The sequence below is a fragment of the Vidua chalybeata genome, chromosome 3, assembly GCF_026979565.1.
Source record: "Vidua chalybeata isolate OUT-0048 chromosome 3, bVidCha1 merged haplotype, whole genome shotgun sequence".
Taxonomy (NCBI): domain Eukaryota; kingdom Metazoa; phylum Chordata; class Aves; order Passeriformes; family Viduidae; genus Vidua; species Vidua chalybeata.
The window spans coordinates 10,900,517-10,920,741 of record NC_071532.1 but is presented as its reverse complement, the minus strand read 5'-3'; the positions used below and the strand labels follow the sequence as shown (position 1 = coordinate 10,920,741).

Sequence of the window (20,225 nt, the reverse complement as noted above, 5' to 3'; positions counted from 1 at the left end):
CACTTGTGTTATTCTGGAGTAGGTACAAGAAACTGCAGCATGCTGCATGATTTTCATGATTTACTAAGAATCCACTAATCTTTTATAACTGAAGTTGCTAAGATTAAAGGAATTGAATAAAAAAATTAAAATCTGTTGTATGTATATTTTTACGTAATATTTGCAGGTGTCAGAAGTATTTTTGCAAATTGAGATTATCTTAAAAGGCTTTTAGAAATGCTTTTAATGCTAAATTTATGTTACATAGAAACAAAATAATGATACAAACCGATAGGCGGAACTTCCATGCTCAGCTCCTAAGTGACAGCACAAAGAAATTTTCAGGGCTGTCAGGAGTCAAAAAGCTGCCTTTTGTCAGTTTGTGATCAAACCTGTGCTTTGCTGCCTGATGCTGTGAAGTGATGGACACCTCACAGCACACACCTGTGGCTGCTGTGTGCAGCTCAGGCTCCTCAGGCAGCCTGCAGCAGCCAGAATGGCTCTGCCTTTCCTTGAGGCAGGGAAGGTCACTGGCCATCCACGCCCCGCGGTAGCCACAGGTTAGGGCTGTGTCTGAAGGAGGAGGGAATGCTGTGCTGGTCAGGTGTGCCCAGCAGTGGTGTGGCTCCCTGGGGAAGAGGTGCTCCTCAAAGGCCCTTTGTGCCAGTCCCTGCCAGGCAGCACCGGTTCTCGCTGCTGTCTGTGGAAAACAAGGGTTGGCCGGTCTCTAAAAGCTGAAAAGAAGGCTCAGTAAATAGCAGAGAAAGGCCTCTCCCTAGCAACACGCTGCCTCGAGCAGCCCGAGCCTTCGGACAGAAGGTCGTATGATTGACATATTTGTCCCCTAAAGAGAAGGCACACAATTAGTTTTTTCACTTCTCTGTATTTTTAAGCTGTGTGAAAGTGGGTTTTAGCAGCCATACAAGAGGAGACTGGCCAGTTGGAATATCATCACCCCCTTCTCCTGGACTTCATCAGCTCTGAGAGTTCAAGAACTGGAGAGGCATTTGTGGTGTTCATGGAAGAGCTAACTTGGATTTTTAAATAGTATTTAAACATTAGTATTGGAGTACCAGTAAAGTGCATATGAGATGCTCATGTGGTGTTAGATTCAACACAGCTATGGGCTGCTTGTAGGCATGTAAGCAGTTGGAAATAATTGTGACCTTTTAGTACTCATTCACTTTTTAGCAGCTGTTGAAAATTACTGCAAGTATATACTCAGTGTGTATCTCCTTGTAGGCTTCTAATGTTCTATTTCATTAGTTGGATTAGAAATGTAAAACTTAATTTGGTCGAATTTTTGGGCATCTTAGGTTTAAAACAATACTGTTTTGTAGATGGTAGCTTTATGTAAAGTTCAGAATGAAAGTCATTACGTGCCTCAGCCTTAGAGGTTTTGTGTGTGCAGAAAACAGTCATTTTGAAAATAAAACTATTAAGGCAAGTATTTTGCAAAAGTGAGTGTAGGTGAAATGAAGGAACAAATTTTTAATATCACATTTAGCTGTCATAATTTCTGTTGAAAATAAAGAGTAGAGCAGTAAGTGTGACTGTTGAAGAAGCTATTGGAAGACCACTGCTCCCTGAATACTAACATTTTACAACTGGAGAAGCCTAAACGTTCATGGCTTTAGTCCATATTGTAATAAAGTAGTTTATTTTAATTAGTCAGCATTACATTTTCAGGACATCTCCTGCTGAAGATAAAAATGTCTTAGAAGTTACTACTGCAGCTTGAATTCCCATGTGGTAGTGTGCAGCCCTGGATCCTGTGTTTAATGAAACACGTGAGACAAGATACCCTTGAAATTTCGACATGCACTAATTTACAGCAACAGTCTTTGTGCTCCCTGTCACCAGTAGTTAGTTTTCTTCTGTTGCTCTAAAGAGAGAGACTTCTCACATTCTTTCTTGGTTACTAAATTTGATAGGAAATGTCATTTTTCTTTCTTTTTTTTTAATTATTTCTGGGTGGGAACAGATTCAAAACATCCTGGACATGTTTTCCATATGAAAACATGCAGTCATATCTCAAGTGCCATTTTGAAAATGAGAGGCTTTGTTCATGTAGTAAACCATTAGCATAGCTGGAAAGAAGACTATGTGGCACTGGGATCTCTTGAGTTTGCAACAAAAAAACTAGCTTTGAAACCCTTAAATGGGGGTCTCCCCTCCCATCTTGCCCCCCATGTACCCACCCCCTTCAATATTTGATTTAGGTGCCTTTGCAGTTCAGGGGAATTTACAGCTATTTCAAGTGCATAAACTCAAACTTGGAGTAGAGACCTCCTAGGATGACAGAGGGAAAATAAATATTACAGGTCAGGCTACACTTACTGTAAATGTTTTAATTAATCATTCTGTTGATATATTTCTAACAACTGCCTCTAATTTGTACCTGTTAGAACAACCACCTTGATCATAGGTCATTTTGTAGCATATATTACTTAAATTGTTTTTATAATTTACTGAAAACTCAAGATGGGTTAATGAATTTGTCCTGATAAAAGTGGAATGTGTCAACACTGTCTGAGTGTTCTGGCACTGTTCAGTCTGTTCCAAAGGCTACAGCTGGAATAAAGACCTGCATAATATAGGTCGTGTTTGCATTCTTCTTTCTTCAGATTCCTAGGATGCTGATGGAACTCAGGATGTTGCTGGTAGAGCCATATGTGGGAAATTTGTTCAAGAGGCTTGCCTGGTACTATCTAATTCGCTGTGCTAATAGTTTAATTGCTGTTTTCAGAATTGAACTAACCAGTGAGGAGGCATTTTGAATGTCCAGCATTCCAAAACTAGAAATACCAACAGTGAAGTGTTCAGTGCTGAACGTTTTTAAACTGGGCTTGCACATTGCTAAAAATAGGTCTAATGCGTTAGATTGCATAGATAGATGCCTTCAGATTGATAGGTATTTCATTTGAATCTTAATACAAATATCAGCAGATGTCTATGCTAGCAAATAAATCTGAATGCATCTCAGTATTATTCTGCCTTTTAAAAATTTTAGAATGTACTGTGCTTTTTTTTTTCCTGTAGAATTTTGTGGTGTTTAGGGTGTATATGTGTGTCATGAACAATGCATTCCTATTATGGAGCTTTATGAATTACTGAAGCTCTCCAGTGTGGTGTATAGAGATTCTTATCACAGATTTTATTAAAAACAGTAAAATAGACGTGCAAGGAAAATAGGAATGATAATTAAAAAAAAAAAAACTGCAAAGCAAAAATCAAGTTCTGAAATTAAGTATTGTTGAGGGCCTGATTTAACCTATCCAGGTGGCCTTTTCTTTTTTTTCCTTCAAAGCCCAGACCCCTGTGATTTAAATATGAGCCCGTCCCGTCACATCTGTCCTAAAGAAATGTTGACCTGTTAAGGTCAAGCAAAATTCTCCCCACCCCAGTGTGCTACCAGCTAGTACCTAGGGGAATATATGGTGAAGCAAACTTGTAAGTTCCACTGACGCTGTATTTCAGTCTGGCTTGTAAAACACACTATCTGCCAATTTTCTGTACCTTATCTGTATTTTCTTTGTGCAGAAATGGAAAGTGAGGGAGGGAGGGCATCAGGACTCTCAAAAGTATTACTGGTAAGGCAAGTATCATGATTAAACAGGGATATGTCAGATAAGGTGATGGGAAGTGTAAAAAGATAGGCTGCCTTTTCCCCCTAGTGTATCTTTAACATTATGACCAATGAATTTGTCAAGTGAAACAGCACAAGTCTTCTTTGCATATCATTTGAACTGAGAGCTTGCTTTGAAGAAGATAAGCAGACTGTGTTGCCCAGAAGAAATAATGATGCTAATTTATCTCTGCCTGTCCTCATAGCCATAGCAGTTTGTGTCAGTGTTGAAATAGAGAAATAACTGAGCTATAGTTTTACCACCTGTTCAGTGCCATAGGATTGTTGACGTACAGGACTCTGAGAAATATGGCTGGTCTGGAAGTCTTTGTTGTTAAAGCATTTGGGACCGTTTCCTCTAATACAAGAATAGGTGCCCAACTGTGACAGAAAAGACCTCTTTGAGCAATTCCCCTCAAAACAAACAAAGCTATGGTGTAGGATTTCTGCTCCATCACCCTCAGAAGTGTATAATCAAGGATGAGAAAGTCTGCTGCATGTGTTTACTAGCAACTTCTAGCTATCAATATTTACATTCTGGGCATGGGAAACTTGTAGGTCTCTGCCAGATTTTTTTGAGGGAAAGGGAGGATGAGATGTTTTCTTTAATTCTGAGTAACAGAGTAATTTACCAGAACCAAAAGCCTTTACAAAAGTAAAATCTAATCTCTTGCACTAGGTAATTGATTAATAGTTGAGGTACTCCCATTCAGAGTCCTACAAAAAAGCTCTTTGTCTTTCACATCTAGTTACCTGTATTCTTTTCTAGGATATTGTTGCTATAGATACATCACTTTCAACAACTTAGATACGAAAAAAAAAAATCTTTCAAACATGGATTTTAAGCATAAATACTTCAGCTTCAAAAATTCCAATGTGTTTTAGCCTTTGTAGTATATTTTACAATATATTGATGCCTGAGATCTGTTTTTTTGTTTAATCATGTATGTCTAGGAATTTTTAGTATAATGTCTGTAAGGTTTTTTTGTTTATAAATTATGAATGGAAGGTTTTTGTCACTGAATGGAGACATTCATGTGTAAAGACTGTTTGACTGGAGCCTGGTATGTTAGGAATACTTACTGATCTACAAGTGAATTGCAGTGGAAGATTTTTCTTTGTGAGGGAGATAAAAGCATTCTAGAGCCTGAGAATCCAGCCTGTGTCACAGTGCAAGCCTCCAAGCTGCAGCTGTTGGGCTGTAGAGCAGCTGGGGACTGCGGGAAGGCAGGGTGACAGACCCCTGAGGAGCAGCACTGCCTCCTGGATAAGTAGGATAAGATCAATGACAGTAAAATATTTCAGTGATGCTATTGCATTTTACCAAAATTCCTACTAAATTAGTAAATAGTAGGTGGCTTATACTATGCAGATATACTATGTAGTCTAAAGAATAATTAATCTTCATATTTAATGGGTGTATTTCCAGGTGGGAGAAAAGTTATGTTTATTTTATGTGGCAATTTTAAATTACTTTTCTATTTGAGGAAGATTTTTCAGTATTTATTCTTGTTCATTAGTGTAGTGTTCTTCCATAACTGCTAAGTCCTCTGCCCTTCTGCTTGGAGTGCACCTAAAATTATTTATTGCCTTACCTGCATTCTGAAAAATATAGTGTGTTCTTAGAAGAATTCTCTGTACTTGAAGCAAATGTGTAGAAGGGTGCATGGACATGGACAAGCTGTTTGGTAGCTGGAAGAGTTCTCTCCAAGGGTGGGTGGTAGGAAAGCTGCTGCCGAGAGCTGCTGTTTAACCAGCAGTGGTGTGGAGCAGGCAGGGAGGCAGTTCTGCGCGAGAGGTTGCTGAGATGCTTGGGAGATTTTGGTGCTGTGATGCTGCTGAGGCCCCTGGACATTCTTTCCATGAGCCTGGTGGGACAGGCCTGCTGCAGTTGGCAGGGGAAGATGGGGACTGCTTTTTGGCCCTTGTGTTCCTGGCTGATCTGGCTGTTGTTTTGCCCCGCCACCATTTTCTCTTCCCACTTGCTGCTCCTGCTCTGAGCCTGAAAGGACAGCCCTGGAACAGCTTATAAAGAACCAGTCCCCAAAGCCAGACTTCACTGCATTTTGTCCAAAATAATAAAATTGTATGTTGCCTTTCCTGGGACTGGGCTCACTTCAGTTAATGAGAATTCAGCTGAAGTACAGGGATGTGACAGGATTGCAAAAACGTCATCTGAAATGTGTGACATCTGCAAGCTAGACTGTCAATGAAAGTCACTGGCATCACCTAAATATGAGGATCTATTTGTTATGAATGTAGGGGAGGAAAAGTGTATCTGTTATATTTTCCTAAGCAGTTACTTTAAAAGAAAATTGAGCATTATATGGGGAAAGCATAGAGATGTGTTGAAAGCCTTCCCTTCCAGCCCTAGTAATAATGAAAATCAGAGAGCATTTTGAGACTTACGTGCGTGAGACTGTAAGGCTCAAGAAGCTCTGTCAGAATAAGGGATCCCAGCTATGACACAAGTGAGTGGATTGTTTGGTTTCTGAATTACCTGAGCTGCAGTGATGCTCCTTTTGGGCCTGGCAGCAGCATGGCAGGGCAGTGTGGCCACTGGCTGTCTCCATAGGTCTAGTTTATGGATCTCTGCTCTATCCTAAACACTGCTACTTGATCCTTCTTTTAAATACTGTGTTTCTTTCCTTCTCTGCTGTAATTTGTTACAGGCTTCTCAGAATTGACAGGATCTAACAGTCCACCTTTCACCTCTGAAAACTGTTGTCATCTGCTGAAGTCCTTCATTGACATTGCACAATGAAGGCATTTACCTTTGGAGTCTGCATGCCTGTCTATCTTCCACCTGGATAACAAATGTATCTAGTGTATGTATGTTTTGTATATAAATAAGAAGATAAAGTGTATGATACTCCTCAGGGTACTGTATGCACATGAGAATCAGCCATTTCAGTACCTAAAATAGAGGATTTTCTGGAGGTCTTGGAATATCTGAGGTTGAAGTATAGCTTGGACATTGATAATGAAAATAATTCATCGGAGTGTTTTATCTAAGCTCCCCATTTCATGACATGAAACAAGCTCTTACTAATAGCAGTTATATAATAAACTGCATTCCTTTTTTGTGAAACTCTCAATGTTGTCCAAAGTAGGGAAGGCAACTGTGGTTTTAACTGGGCATTTGTATGGTCAGCACTGTCTATTTAGTTCAAAATTGTGTTTTTTAGGAAGTGTTTCCCAGAGACTTCATGTAGGTGGCACTTGTGTTTTGAGCCTTGCAACTCTAATCCTACACTGACAAAGATTAGAAAGCAAGTTACTTAAAATCATAGTCCTCACTGACATTTGGTCTCCTTTAGGTGTATTTATTGCTAGCCCAGGTAGAGTTGAGCTACTGTGAGGAGTTACAGGCTGTGTGTTCACAGAACAGCACCCAGCGGTGTCTGTGCACAGGTGGCTTTGTTAGGATTTACTGCTCCCATCGTATTTGTATTCAGTGAGCATTTGCAAGTAGTTGCTTACATTTAAAGAATTACATTTCAATATACCATTTAAGGCTTTTTTTTTTTAATCTCCACGTTATTTTGTACATGGAAAGCACTGGAGATTTAAGAGGATGAGAGGTTTGAGTCAATCACTTGAGCTTCAACTTCGTAATGCAAATCTAGTTTTAAGTGACCTTATTGATGTTTGCTCAAAGTAGCTTCCTTTTGGTACAAATGACTGAGCTTTGTTGCAGCTATTGTACAGGTAATGTACTGTCCCTTTAGAGATTGCCTTTGTATCCCTGATGCAACCTCTCTTTGCTTTAACAAACAGTGCCTGCAGGAATGCCTGGAGCTAAGATAGATCTCATGTGCCTCATTTGATCATCTGTCAGCAAAGAAGTGAGAGGACAGGGCAGGGAAAAACATGAGCCCCTTGCTCTGACACAGTTCTTGGAAATTTGAGGGGTTGGCTATTGGTGAAGGATGTGCAAGTGGAGGGCTTGGTACCAGAGAGTGAAGGATACGACACTGTGTCCCAAAGGGTCCTGGGCACTTCTGTGGCTTCACCATGAGGGGAGGTGGCAAGTGACTGTTCCAAGGGCAGAGTGCGAGGGCCAGCAGGATTTTGGGCAGCGCTGGTAGGGTGGGTGGTGGCAGCGGTGCTGCACACCCATGTCCTGCAGAGGTGGCATTGTACAACAAACAGTGCCATCTTCTGGGAGGAGCCGGAACCATGACCTTGTGGTCAGCGTTACACGTGTTTTTTAAAGTGGTGAGGTGGGTTTTGTTCGGGTTGGGTTTTTTTTTTTTTTTTTTTATATCTAATAAATGCTTTAAAAATCAAAGCACCGGAAGTCAGAAGTCAGTGCTAATGTCTGGTAATGCAAGTCCACATCATGCATCTCTGATTTTTTACTGACACAGATTTTAAGGGAAAATTTTAAGCTGTATTTTGGATTTTCTTTAAAAGAAGAAAAGTTTATCAGCTGCTGAGCATAGTCTAGAGAAACAAATCTCAAAAATAAAATTAAGGACTTGGTCCGCTTTGTTTAAGTCCACTGTTACTTCCATAAATATACTTCATAAAGTCTAGTAATTGCAACATCTTTTCTAATAGAAAACAGTAGTGACCTGTAGGAAAGTGTTAAATTAAGAATGATTACTTGGACTTATACCGCCTTCTTCTGACCGTATCAAAAGGGTAAAAATATTTTCTGTCTTAAAATTATTATCTTATAAATAGTTATATTGGGAAATATTCACTGTGGTGCAAAATCTGGGATTAGGGTTACTAAAATTATCCTAGCAAGTGGAGTGTAATATTCAGCATTTACTGAAAGTCATTAATGGCGTAGATCAATCTCCTGAAGGTCTTATTTGGAGGAAGTGTGCAATTTTAGTAACATTAATGGAACTATATGGGAGATGCAGCTGACATTGTGAGGAGGTTTCCTTGTTACACACTTTCAAATAAATAAATACATGAATGCAAACAAAAAGCAAATAAAGTACACCTTACGGGGGAGGGGAAAAGATTAGTCAATGTGTTAAAAAATCTTTATTGCTAAAATAACTTTGATAAGGTATATCCAGAATGGTGAGAATTTGTGAGCTCTGGATAGGGAAATAAATTTGGAATTGGTTTTATTGTGTCATGATTGCTTAGGTAATTTACCAGCAAAGATGCAATGGAAAAATAGTTTATTTAAAAAAGAAGATAAAATTATTTTGCATGTAAATTATAAATATCTTCTGTGTTAAGATTGGTAGAATCAGCACATTTTGTATTCCAAAAGGCCTGTGGTACTATGGTGTCTGACATTTCTGGATGGTACAGTACTTAACTGTACAATTAATTTCTAGTTAAGATGGTAATTGAATGTATATTTCCTTTTTTAGTATTAGTGCCAACTTGCCCTGCCTGTATTTAACATACAGAGAAAATGTCTAACTTTCAGTATATTCTGAATGTTTACTGTGTGATAATCTTGGTGTTTATGCAAATCCTTAGCATTACAATTGGGACCTTCAATTTCTGCTATTTGAAAGGAATTCAGTGTTGACTCATCTTACCGTGCTGATTTTGAGTTGTTGATCAAAATCAGCTGCTAAAAGTTCCCTTTGCAAGGGGTCATGGCCCTTGAGTATACCTCACAATAAGTACTGGATTTGCTTAGATAAAATTTGAAAACTATTTTTGTCTCGGACTTTAGTAAATTACTAATCTATAGTTTGGGAGTAAAGTATGTATAACAAGCTCATTAACTTGGAAAATACTGTTCCAAATACATGGAAAATATTGTGTGATTAGATAAGTAAAAATGTAAGAAATCCAGTTTAGCAAAGGAATGCATTGCAGTTTGAAGGAAAGCTGCCCTTCTCTGCGCCTGACTCAAGAATTTCAGCAGTGGCATTCCATACAGGAGGCAAGGTGGTAACCTAACATTCAAGTGGTCATTGACCACCCCTCTTGTGTTTCCTAGATCATAATCACGTTTTCTGCTCAATAGAGTGTAGACTAAACAAATTGCAGTATTTTTGAAAAGACAGATCAGAAAATCTCTGGTCTTAAAAATGAAATTTTACTGTTAGAAATATTTCCATTATTAACTGAAAAAGTGAGCATTGTTCTAATGAACACTGCTTAATATTTATGCAACCTGCACGATATCAAAGGAGTAGGTAACTTCAGGGAAGTAGTTTTTATTGAAGCAAAACCAAGAGTAATGTATGCTGTGTAAATAGTATTTATATCCTCATTGGAATACATCTACGTGTGCCAGAATTAGGAATTCTGCCTCAGGGCAGTTGTCAATGTCCTGTCTGGAAGCTACTCAAAGACTGTTGTTTATATTTTTGTTTGCCCGACCCCCACACTAGTCCGTATCGACTCTAATGGAGCAAATTGCAATAAATCGCAGTACTTAAAATTTGTGATGGCTATTCTTCCTCTGGCCCAATAATACAATTTTTTTAAAGATACCTTTAGGAGTACATGAAAATGTATTTGAGAAAAAAATCCTTAAATTATTTCTACCAAATGCAACTTACGTTTAATTCTTAATTTTTATAACTTATGTTATGAACCTTTTCCAAAACTCTTTTAAGGTATTTGTTAACAAGCCTTCATGATAGTCACCTGGCAACTTCCACTTAATTTTATGGAAAAGTTGACAAAGCTTGCTGCTTTTGTGACTAATGGTAAGCAGGTATTTTGCTTGGTTAGAACTTGAACAATTTTATTCTAGGTCACTTAGATCTTGTGCACTAGTGAGTTCATAATCCTGACTTCCTTCCCATTTTTTCATACACAGGCAGAAGGAGAAGACAGCCTTAAAAAGATGCAGCTGATGGAGCTTGCAATTCTGAATGGCACCTACAGAGATGCCAACATCAAATCACGTAAGCATGTCATGAGCTCAAGGGTCAATGCCATAGAAGTGTTTGCAGGCTTTGAATATTAAAGCTACCTTTGGAAAAAGTACAATAGCAATTCATGTTGGAGAATGGAAGGCAGTAAGAGCCCAACAAAACTGTGGGTAGCTGTTGCAAAATGTTTTTGGGAGATAAGTTATGTCCATTTGCGGGGTTCTTTAGCTTGTTTCTTGTCCCCATAATTTTTTTTAACAGTGTGTTTGGGTTGAAGTATTTACAAATATATATAGTACAAAAAACCTCAACCCTTAAGCCAGATTTTTCTATTTCACAGTCATTTTTTCCTTAAAGCATTTAAAGGACAGTAGACTCCTTTGCATTTTTATTTTTAGAGATTGAATTTTAAAATGGTACAGATGTTCAAGATATTGTGAATACATTTTTCTGTATTATATTCCTTCCTTTCATCTTGCTTGCATGTGTACCCCCAATGTTATGTTTTACCAACAATTCATCAACTGATTTCACAGCTGAGTTCACACGGATCAGTGATGTAATGAGCCGTTTTTACGATTACTTCCATTACATTTGTGTGAAAATGCTTTTGCAAACGCATGTATGCACAAGTTTACACTTGAAAATTAATTACACGCACCTACTAATGAAAGCATATACCTATTATGTGTAATACAAATTATTTTCTTCAGTTGAAAATCTGATTCCTCCTCCCAAAAATATAGTTGGTGACGCTGTTCAAAAGTACATTTTTGCTGTAGCTGTGATACAGATGTCAAATGTAAGCACAGTTACATCACTCTTTTCACTAAGGACCTACTGATATTTGCAAATTTGTTTCTCCACACAGTCCCCATTTCAATGTTGATTATGTTTAAAGGTTGGAATGCAGTTAGGTCAATTTGAGAGTGCTTACACCAGTGCAATTATTCTGATTTGAAAAGGGACATAAGCAAGGGCTTTTACGACTACAATGGTAATGGTAAATCTTTCAGCCCTAACGGACACTATGATATTTAAAGCTAGATCAGTTTTAAATATATGGTAGTCTCTAAATTATTGCAGATTTATGAGTAAAATATCTTTCAGAATAGCTTAAATTGATGCAAATTTTTGCACTGAAAATTTTTTATTAATTTGAGCAATTTCTTTGTCTGGTCTGTTCCCATTGATCTATTGTATCAGTGTAAGTGAGAAGATGGGATTTTTTATTTCCTTTTTGACTGGAGATTGCCTCACTAATACTCATTATTTGATAAGACGATTTCAGTCTTTGTGTTTTGATTTTACTGAAAAGTTGAAGATGTAGAAGCTGTACTGATTTATTTCTGTTTAGGAAAGGAAATATAAATATTTGAGCACCAGTTTTAAATTATCGGAGCATTTTTGTTTAAAAAATAAAAATAATTTTAAATATGCACCAGTCTCAAATCTGAAAAACTTTGCCACATTTCTCTTTCCAGGCCACCTGTGAGTAAAATCAATGTAGATCAACAGTAGTGCATAGAAATACATAAATTGCAACCCTTTAAGATTGACTGTTACCAGCAGATGTGCCTAGTGCTTAAGTTGTTGTTCATCTGGTGTGCCAACAGGCTTCAAATAACACTTAATTAAATGTGCTAGCACCACTTCAGAAAACAAACAAAACCACCACAAACAAACAAAAAAAACCAAACCAAAACAGAAAAACCATCTATTTTCTTTAACTTAAGCAGGGTGATGGTGAACTTCTAACACAAAGGAAGTATGTTATTTGGTGAAATTTTATATGGAAGTAAAATTCGAACCTATTCTATTCCTGTTAGGGTAGGACAGGACCAATTCATGTTCCAAGGTCATCTTCAACTTCACTGATCCTGGAAATGGGAATTATGTATATGTTTAAATACAATTTTAAGACATATAAAAACTCGACTCATACAGCAGCTCTGCATAACTGAGTGTCTGTGGACTCTATAGATGCACTAAATTTTGTACTCTGTATTTGATTGTGATAGTATTTTCCTTGTATTTCCTGCATGCATCTCAGTCTCATGCAGTCTGGATAGCATAAATGAAGAAATGTGGTCTAAATGGAGCTTTCATGCTGTGTAACCTGTTTGAGAAATCTACCTCACTGTTTTACAATGGCTTTTTTATTTTGCATGTTCATACTTAATCACACTGGAAAATGGAAAGCTGTTTGCATTTGAATGGTGTGCTTTGGCACTGTGTGATCAGCGCATGTACTAATGATTTCCTTTTATTTTTCTTCTTTCCTACTTTTTCCCTTTTTTCCCATTCTTTCCACGTTTTGTACTACTATCTCCATACTTCCCTCTGAATTTCTTTGCTTACTGTAGCAGCCCTTGCCTTTTCTCTTGCAGCAACAGCCCAGGCTCCAAGGATTATTACTGGGCCTGCGCCTGTTCTCCCACCAGCTGCCCTGCGTACTCCTACGCCAGCTGGCCCTACCATAATGCCTTTGATCAGACAAATACAAACCGCTGTCATGCCAAACGGAACTCCTCATCCCACCGCTGCAATAGTTCCACCCGGACCCGAGGCCGGTTTAATTTACACACCATACGAATACCCCTACACGCTGGCACCAGCTACATCAATCCTTGAGTACCCTATTGAACCTAGTGGTGTATTAGGTAAGACCTTTGTACGTGGATGACTGGAGAATGTGTTGCTTGTGCTTCTGTTGTGTTTGCAAGGTAGAGGTTCATGGAGCTCAAAGAAAAAAATCTGAAGCAACAAACTTATTTCAGGTATATCAAAACCACCTAGGAGAGCTGCTCAAATGGTGCAGCTCTTAAACCTGTTAAATATATTCAGCATTCCTGAATATGTGTGCTTAGTTTATATTAATAAATTTACCAAAAATAAAGTCTTCATGTTCATATGATATGAGATGGTAGATATATAGGCAAGGGGGAAAAAAGGCTATATACAAGTTGAGGTCTATTACACGTCACCTGGGCTCCCATGAATAACAGATCAGTTTGTATTCTCTTTAACATAAATTAAGATTCAGCAGTTTTTGGGAGAGAGGGCTTATTTTGCTATATCGTATTAGTAGGAAAACTGGAGGGAGTGGAAAAGTCTTTGTTCAGTTGGAGTTTTTGTTTATTTAGTATGCAACTGATAAATCTCTCAGTGTCAGAAAGCACTAAATTATATTGTGAGCAGAAAATTATTTCAGTGAATGAATACAAAGCAAACCAAGTTCTCACCAAAGAACAATAAAATTATCAACTTTACTGATGGCTTCTTTTATATATAATGTCCATCATTCCTAATATTTCAGACCACTGACTTGGTGTGTGAAGGCAAGAATGATAAAGCAGCCGTGACAATTCAGTTAACTGGCCAATATGGAACAAGCAGTTCCAATAGTTTCTTCCTTCCCTACCCTCTCCAGAATCTAAATAATCTTTCCTCTTCAGTTTGTTTTGAATTGCATATGACCTTGGTGCTGCATAATGTTGATTTTATAGGACTTTGATCTTAGTTTGTTCAGTGGCAGTTATTGATTTACACGAATTCTAAACATCTCTAATGAACACTGGACAATAAGGTTCAAAGTCAATATTTTGTTGGAAGTATTGCAAAAAATCAGTGTTTCACGTGACAAATACTTGGTGAGTTACCTGTATGTGTGCATGTTTACACATTATGTACAGTAAAAAAGAAAATTTAATTCAGACTTCTGTCTTGCAGGATTAGTGAATCAATAACAAAAATTCTAGCAGGACAAAAGTATGCATTCTGTGAGCATATGATAACATTATCATTTATTAATTTCCCACAAACATGTACATATTCTTCCTAGCTCCTCTACCCCCAGTCTGTGAGCCCAGTTGTGGTACATCCTGGGGTAAAGTCACAGTTAGAGAGTTCATCAACGTAGCTGTTAGTGGTTAGTGGCAAGTTCCTTTTCTGAATTCAGTTGATAGCAAGTAAAAAAATACAACATTCCAGAGTAAAGTTTATTACAATGCAGGGAACCTGGATTTCTCGCAGGATTTTCTATAAAGAGATCTGAGGGGAAAAATTAAAATTACTTCTAAAATGGCATCTGAAACCATTGTATACTCTCGGGCTTAACTCTGTGAGGTGTATTGCCCAAAACAGACCTCATCAAAAAAATGTTATTTAAAGGAAAAGGGAGCAGGGAAAACAAACTCCACACTCCCACTTTAGCTGCCTAGAATCAATAACTCTTAATACATCTGCTCTGTTATCTGAGCAATTGTATAGAGTTAATTGCATTAAATTTGGATTTCATTGAGTTTTGTTACATGCTCATTCTCATTAACAGTATTTTGTCCATTTTTGTGGTGGACTTTTAAGATGTTTAAAAATAATTCTGGTAAAAATGGCAGAGAAATCCATCCCTGTCTATTTTTGGGGATGTTGGTGTTGAGATCAAATTTTAGTTGGTGACTAACTTTCAATTCCCTTCCTTTTATCTTCAGGTATGGCTTTCCCAACGAAAGGCTAAGAATTCAAGAACGGTCTTAACTGATCCTTCATCAGATCTGAATTTTAACAAATGCTTAGTTTTCAGCAGCCTTGAAAAAAGCTTGGCCTAGCAGTCAGTGACTTACTTGCACTTTTTTGCACATAGATTTAAAATAAAATAGTGCTATTAATTTGGATTAGGTCCTATTATTACAGAGTAGTTGTAATTTATGAGTGTATAGTAGTATACTGACTGCTAAGTGTTCTATTTAGTGTTTGCTTTACTAATCACCTAATTCATTGCAGTTCATACTTATTGACTTAAAGTTTAAAATCACAATCTGTAGGCTTGAAGAATTGCTTTAAAACTTTTTTTTTGTGGTAGAACTGGAAGTGATCTTAAGGTTAGCAAATAATTGTCAGTATTAAAGATGGCATTATTTAAAATAGTCCTGCTGCAAGAAAGGCACTTCAGTGAATATGTGACTAGTAAAGCTTAAATGTGCTTGGGTCTAATAGATTTCATGAAATACTGTAATTTTGGGATTGTAAATGAATGGATTAAACAGGTTAAGGCCAGGATGTTTAAAATAAATGCAATATTAATCTGCACAGATAAACTTCTTTTTAAGATTAAGATTTGAAACTACTGTGCCTTAACTTGTCGCTTTTCTTAAAATGAACTTTTGTAGTTAATGATCATTTAAATCCATTTTGATAAACCTGCTGTTAATGTTTTCTGTGAATGTTTTCTAACTTTGTCTTGGTAATTGCAATTTAACTAGGTGCGGTGGCTACTAAAGTTCGAAGGCACGATATGCGTGTCCATCCTTACCAAAGGATTGTGACCGCAGACCGAGGTTAGTTTAGTTCTGCAGTTCTTGTTTGTAAGAAGTGCTTTGAGTGTACATGAGATTTGCAACACCACAGCTGGTTAACCAAATACCCGGCCTTGACCCATTCATGATTTTTCTCAAAAACCTGGACACTTAATATTTTAAAGCTTTGGGAATGCTTTCAGTTTTAAAAAAAAATTCTAAACTTGCCTTTCCCAGCTCAATTAAATATATATACTTGGATATATTCAACAGAAATTCTATAACTGATTCAGTTTTAAAAATGAAACCTCTATCTGCATCAGGAAACGCTATGAAATCAGTGCTGCAATAATTAATTTGGTCATGTTCCCCTCTTCCCTTCCCCCTGGTTCATTCTTTTAATTGGCATGGAAATATCAGATTGGTGTTGCAAAATAAAATGAATGGATGGTTGCTTAATGAGAAAGAAGTAAAGGAATAAATGCCTCCTGTCTGTGTTTGGAGAAATCTGAAGATTTAGATTCCTTTTTTTCCAATAAACTTTTGAGCCACTGTACTGTATATTATGAGGAGGATGCATGTTCTCAGATACCTAGCTGAATTCAGAAAGGTAAGGGCTGTGAAGATAACTTCAAAAGTTGTTTGAGTTTAAATTAGTGTGGGTAGGGGAAGGGGAGGGTGTTTTGGTTGTTTTGGTTTTGGGGTTTTTTTCCAAAATCTATTTCTTGGTATTTGCCTTTTGCTGCTAAAATGTGTAACCTGAAGGAGAAACAACTTTTGAAGACCTGTTGGTGAGATGACATCCAATATTTGGGCATCTCTCTTTAACCCTTGAATGGAAAGTAAATCTTCATTTTTCTCCTGTTCCTCAAGTGTCATGCCTTTGGACCCCTGAATGAAGTGTTTAAGCTTATTGAGAAAACTGATAATTTCGGTTTATTGACATTGGCTAGGAAGCAGTGTGGGGGATGAATTCTTATCCCATCCCTGCTGCTGACTCACTGTGGTTTTTAGCAAGTCATTTAATCTCTCTGTGTATGGTTTCCCATTGGTCAAATAAGGATAATAATACTTCCCTACCTCACAGGGGTGTTGTGGGGGTTCTTGTTTTGTACAGGGCTTTGAGGATGCAAAGCATTATGTGCCAAGTATTATTATTCTGCTCTCATCCAAATCAATGTTGTGTGCAGGTTTCCATGATATTGTAATATTCAAAAGCCAAATTCCAGTGACAGATCTGACATCTCCTAACATTGACCACTTCTCACAACCTTCCATAAATTAACTATAAGAGAGAATACAGATTCTGGTCAATACAGTAAAAGGGGCTCTCCTAGATATTTGGTATATTTATGTAACATTTTTATCTTTGATATGATCTTAGACTTTACAGAAAACTGATACAGGACACTAGTTTTCTGTTAGATTGTTCTATATCACTGCCCACTATTTGCAGCCCATTGTCTTGTTCTCATTTCTTGAGAACTCTTCAATGGGGCAACAGAATATAATCAGTTAAAGGTCATAGCCCATGCTTACAAAAAGAAAGGAGTAAAAAAGGAAATAGGTTGATTTTTTTTTTTTTATCTCAGTCAAAAGAAATTGGTGGTAAGGATTTGGTTGTCTTTGAAAATTTGGCCTGATGCAAATCCAGTTTTTTGCTAATGGTCCTTTATGATCTTCAGTGATAGTTTCAGGTGACAGATATGGCTGCCTATTGTGTAATTAGATATTTACCTGAGACAGCTAGTAAATACACAGATAAAGTGGGGATAAGGGTGTTTTCATACCATTTTGTAGTTTATCATTATAATATTTTCTCAGCATAGATTTTAAATATATTTGGAAAGGCCTAGATGTTTCATCTGGGTCACTTAAAAGTAATTTAAATTAATTATTGGCATAATTTCACCTTCTTTTAAAATACAGCCATTTTCTAATAAACCAGCATTCGTCTCTAGCAAGATTGGAAACCCACTGTCTTAAGCAGAGAAATAAATACATATCTTTTTCCTGTGGAATAAATCATGCATACTTCTCTAAGGAAAACCATTCTGATATTTCAGGAAATAATTATTTTAAAGTCTTACATAAATAATCCCAGTTAATTTTACAACTGAACTTCATTGTATTTTGAATTTTAAATCCTAGGTTATCACTGCACATATCTAAATGTCTCACACAAAAGGTTTTGGTGGCAACTTTGTTCAGCAATAATTTTTTTTTTAATGTACTAAAATCATATTGCAGAATGAAAATATTAGCAGTATTTTCTATATTCACCTATTTGGTTGTTCTGTTACCAGGATATTTCTATAGCTATGGCCACAAAAAGCAATGTCAGCAAACCGAAATACTTTTTTTTTTTCCATGTGGAAATATTTTTTAATGTAGTTAAGTGTCACTAAATCTATCTTTGCATTCATCGGGTCTAAAGTTGGTGGTTTTTTGGGTTTATTTTTAATTCTAAATTGACTCTCAGATGATTTTATAGTACTACTGCATTCACTTTTTAAGTAGTTTTTATTCTTTGCATAATTTTGGTTTTTGTTGGGGTTTGGGTTGTTTTTCCAGAGATAAGCACTGCATTTAAAGCAAGAATCCCCAGTTGAAAATGTTTTACAACTAAGCATGTAGAATTGGTGAGGGGTTGGAAAATATAGCTCATTTTAACTCAGAATAAGACCCCAGTTTATAAATAATACAAAATTGAATTTGATTCATGTAACAGAGAGACTGACTGATTTAATTGTAATAAACTGTAAATGGTGTTGCACACTTGACAAACCTGTGTGTACTGTAGAAGGCCAGAGACTTGGCAGAGGATGTATCACAGGTGTCCTGGTATTTTTTAAAGGTAGCTTGCTTTGATTTTAAACTCCACAAGAAATATTAATGCTGAGAATTTTCTCAAATGTTTTATCCAAACCAATTTTCACATAATTTATATATGAATTTTAATACCTTTTAATCAAAATTGTAATGAGTATCAAAATGCTTTAAGAGTCTGTTTCTAGTATACCTGTAAAGTGGTAAGATTGTGCCACATAAAATATTTATTTTTATTTTTTCTTCTTTTTGAAACAGCTGTTATAATTTAAACAAATCCCACTTAGCATGATTCTGAAAAAAAAAATTCAGGGAGTGTTTGGTCTCATTTATGTTACAGTAGTACTTTTTTGTAGTGTTATGAACTGTATCCTAAATGATAGGCCACTTTTATTATGTGAAAGTAAATGAACCCACAAGAAAGATTGTTAAATCAATGGTATCTGTGAATATTTCACCTACTGGACTTCATTTTATGTAATGGCACAAATCTGACTTTGCACTGAATACCTTTCTCACTTTCATCTCCTCTGCCTTAGTCAAAATGGCAACAGTACAGAAACTTTTATCAACCTCAGAATTTATTAGCTCTAATTAAGCTGTTGAATGAGTCTTAAAAAAAATAAAAAAATTATACTACTGTTAAGTGGACCAAGTTTGGTGAAGGAGAATGTGAGCGAATGAATAAAGAAGGAATAGCTCAAGAACATTGGGAATGATAACTTTCCACTTGAGAACTTTTTATATGTTTTACTGTAATTTGTTTGTGGTTTTGGGGTTTTTTTTTTTTGTTGTTTGTTTTGTTGTGTTTTTCTTTTTTTTTTTTTTTTGCAAAAGAAAATAGTATTTACAGGTGGCTTCTTTTAAAATATAAAAATATAAAGCAGGAATGTATATGAAATGTCAGATTTTATTGTATTTGCAGAGTATTAGCTTTGAAAATGAATAAAGAGAGCTGTTTGTAGTTTTAAAATGCCTTATTAGTATCAATTAGATATTTTCTCTATTTTTTCATGTACTTAGAGCTTTTTAAGTATAGACTTTAAAATGGCAGGACTTCTACAGTGTTTACATGCAAGTGCATTTTATAAGTGTCCTATATGTGTAAAATAGTATTTTGAACAGGAAAATGCTAGCTATAGTAGCAGGCTGAGCGTTTTCCTGGTTTCCACGATGATGCCTACGTTGCTAGACTACAGTTTATAGTACTGCTTTGTATCATGAGGCCAAGAAATTCCATGTTGTTTGTAAATAGAATAAATGAAAGGCAATAAAAAATTTATTGAACAAAAACCCTTTGTTTGGCCCATAGTTTGTTGAACCAAATTGTTTCTCTAAGTCCAGAATTCCTTAGATGACTCCATTCTTTTAACAACCAGTTATTAATAATCACATCCATCATTAATAGTTGCTTTAATGCTTGCACCTGGGGAGGTACTAATGCTTAATAGCAGTCAGATACTGATGCTGTGCACTGACTGTTGTTCCAGAAATCTTCTACCCAGTTCAGAAACTGTTCATCGTTTTTTGTTTTCCAATTTCCTTCATCGACTGCTACTAACCATTAGTCGTTAGTCATATTTTATCTCTATTTCTCCTGTTAACCGGTTTTGTGGGAGTGGGCTTCTCCTTCACGTGTCCAAATCATGATGGAGGGCTGTCATGATTTTATTGCAT

General features: G+C 36.6%; 1 protein-coding gene across 9 annotated transcripts in view; it reads left to right on the top strand.

Moving 5' to 3' along the window:
* QKI (QKI, KH domain containing RNA binding) overlaps positions 1-20,225 on the top strand; it is a 149,431-nt gene that overhangs the window by 122,001 nt on the left and 7,205 nt on the right. For 2 of the 9 annotated variants that reach the window (XM_053937006.1, XM_053937009.1), the window contains 3 exons: positions 10,371-10,458; positions 12,816-13,088; positions 15,687-15,761. In XM_053937006.1, the coding sequence (XP_053792981.1) occupies positions 10,371-10,458; positions 12,816-13,088; positions 15,687-15,761 (436 nt within the window). Of the gene's footprint in view, positions 1-10,370; positions 10,459-12,791; positions 13,100-14,915; positions 15,772-20,225 lie in introns of those variants that run through there. The other 7 variants (XM_053937004.1, XM_053937007.1, XM_053937008.1 and 4 more) reach the window with 5 other exon arrangements.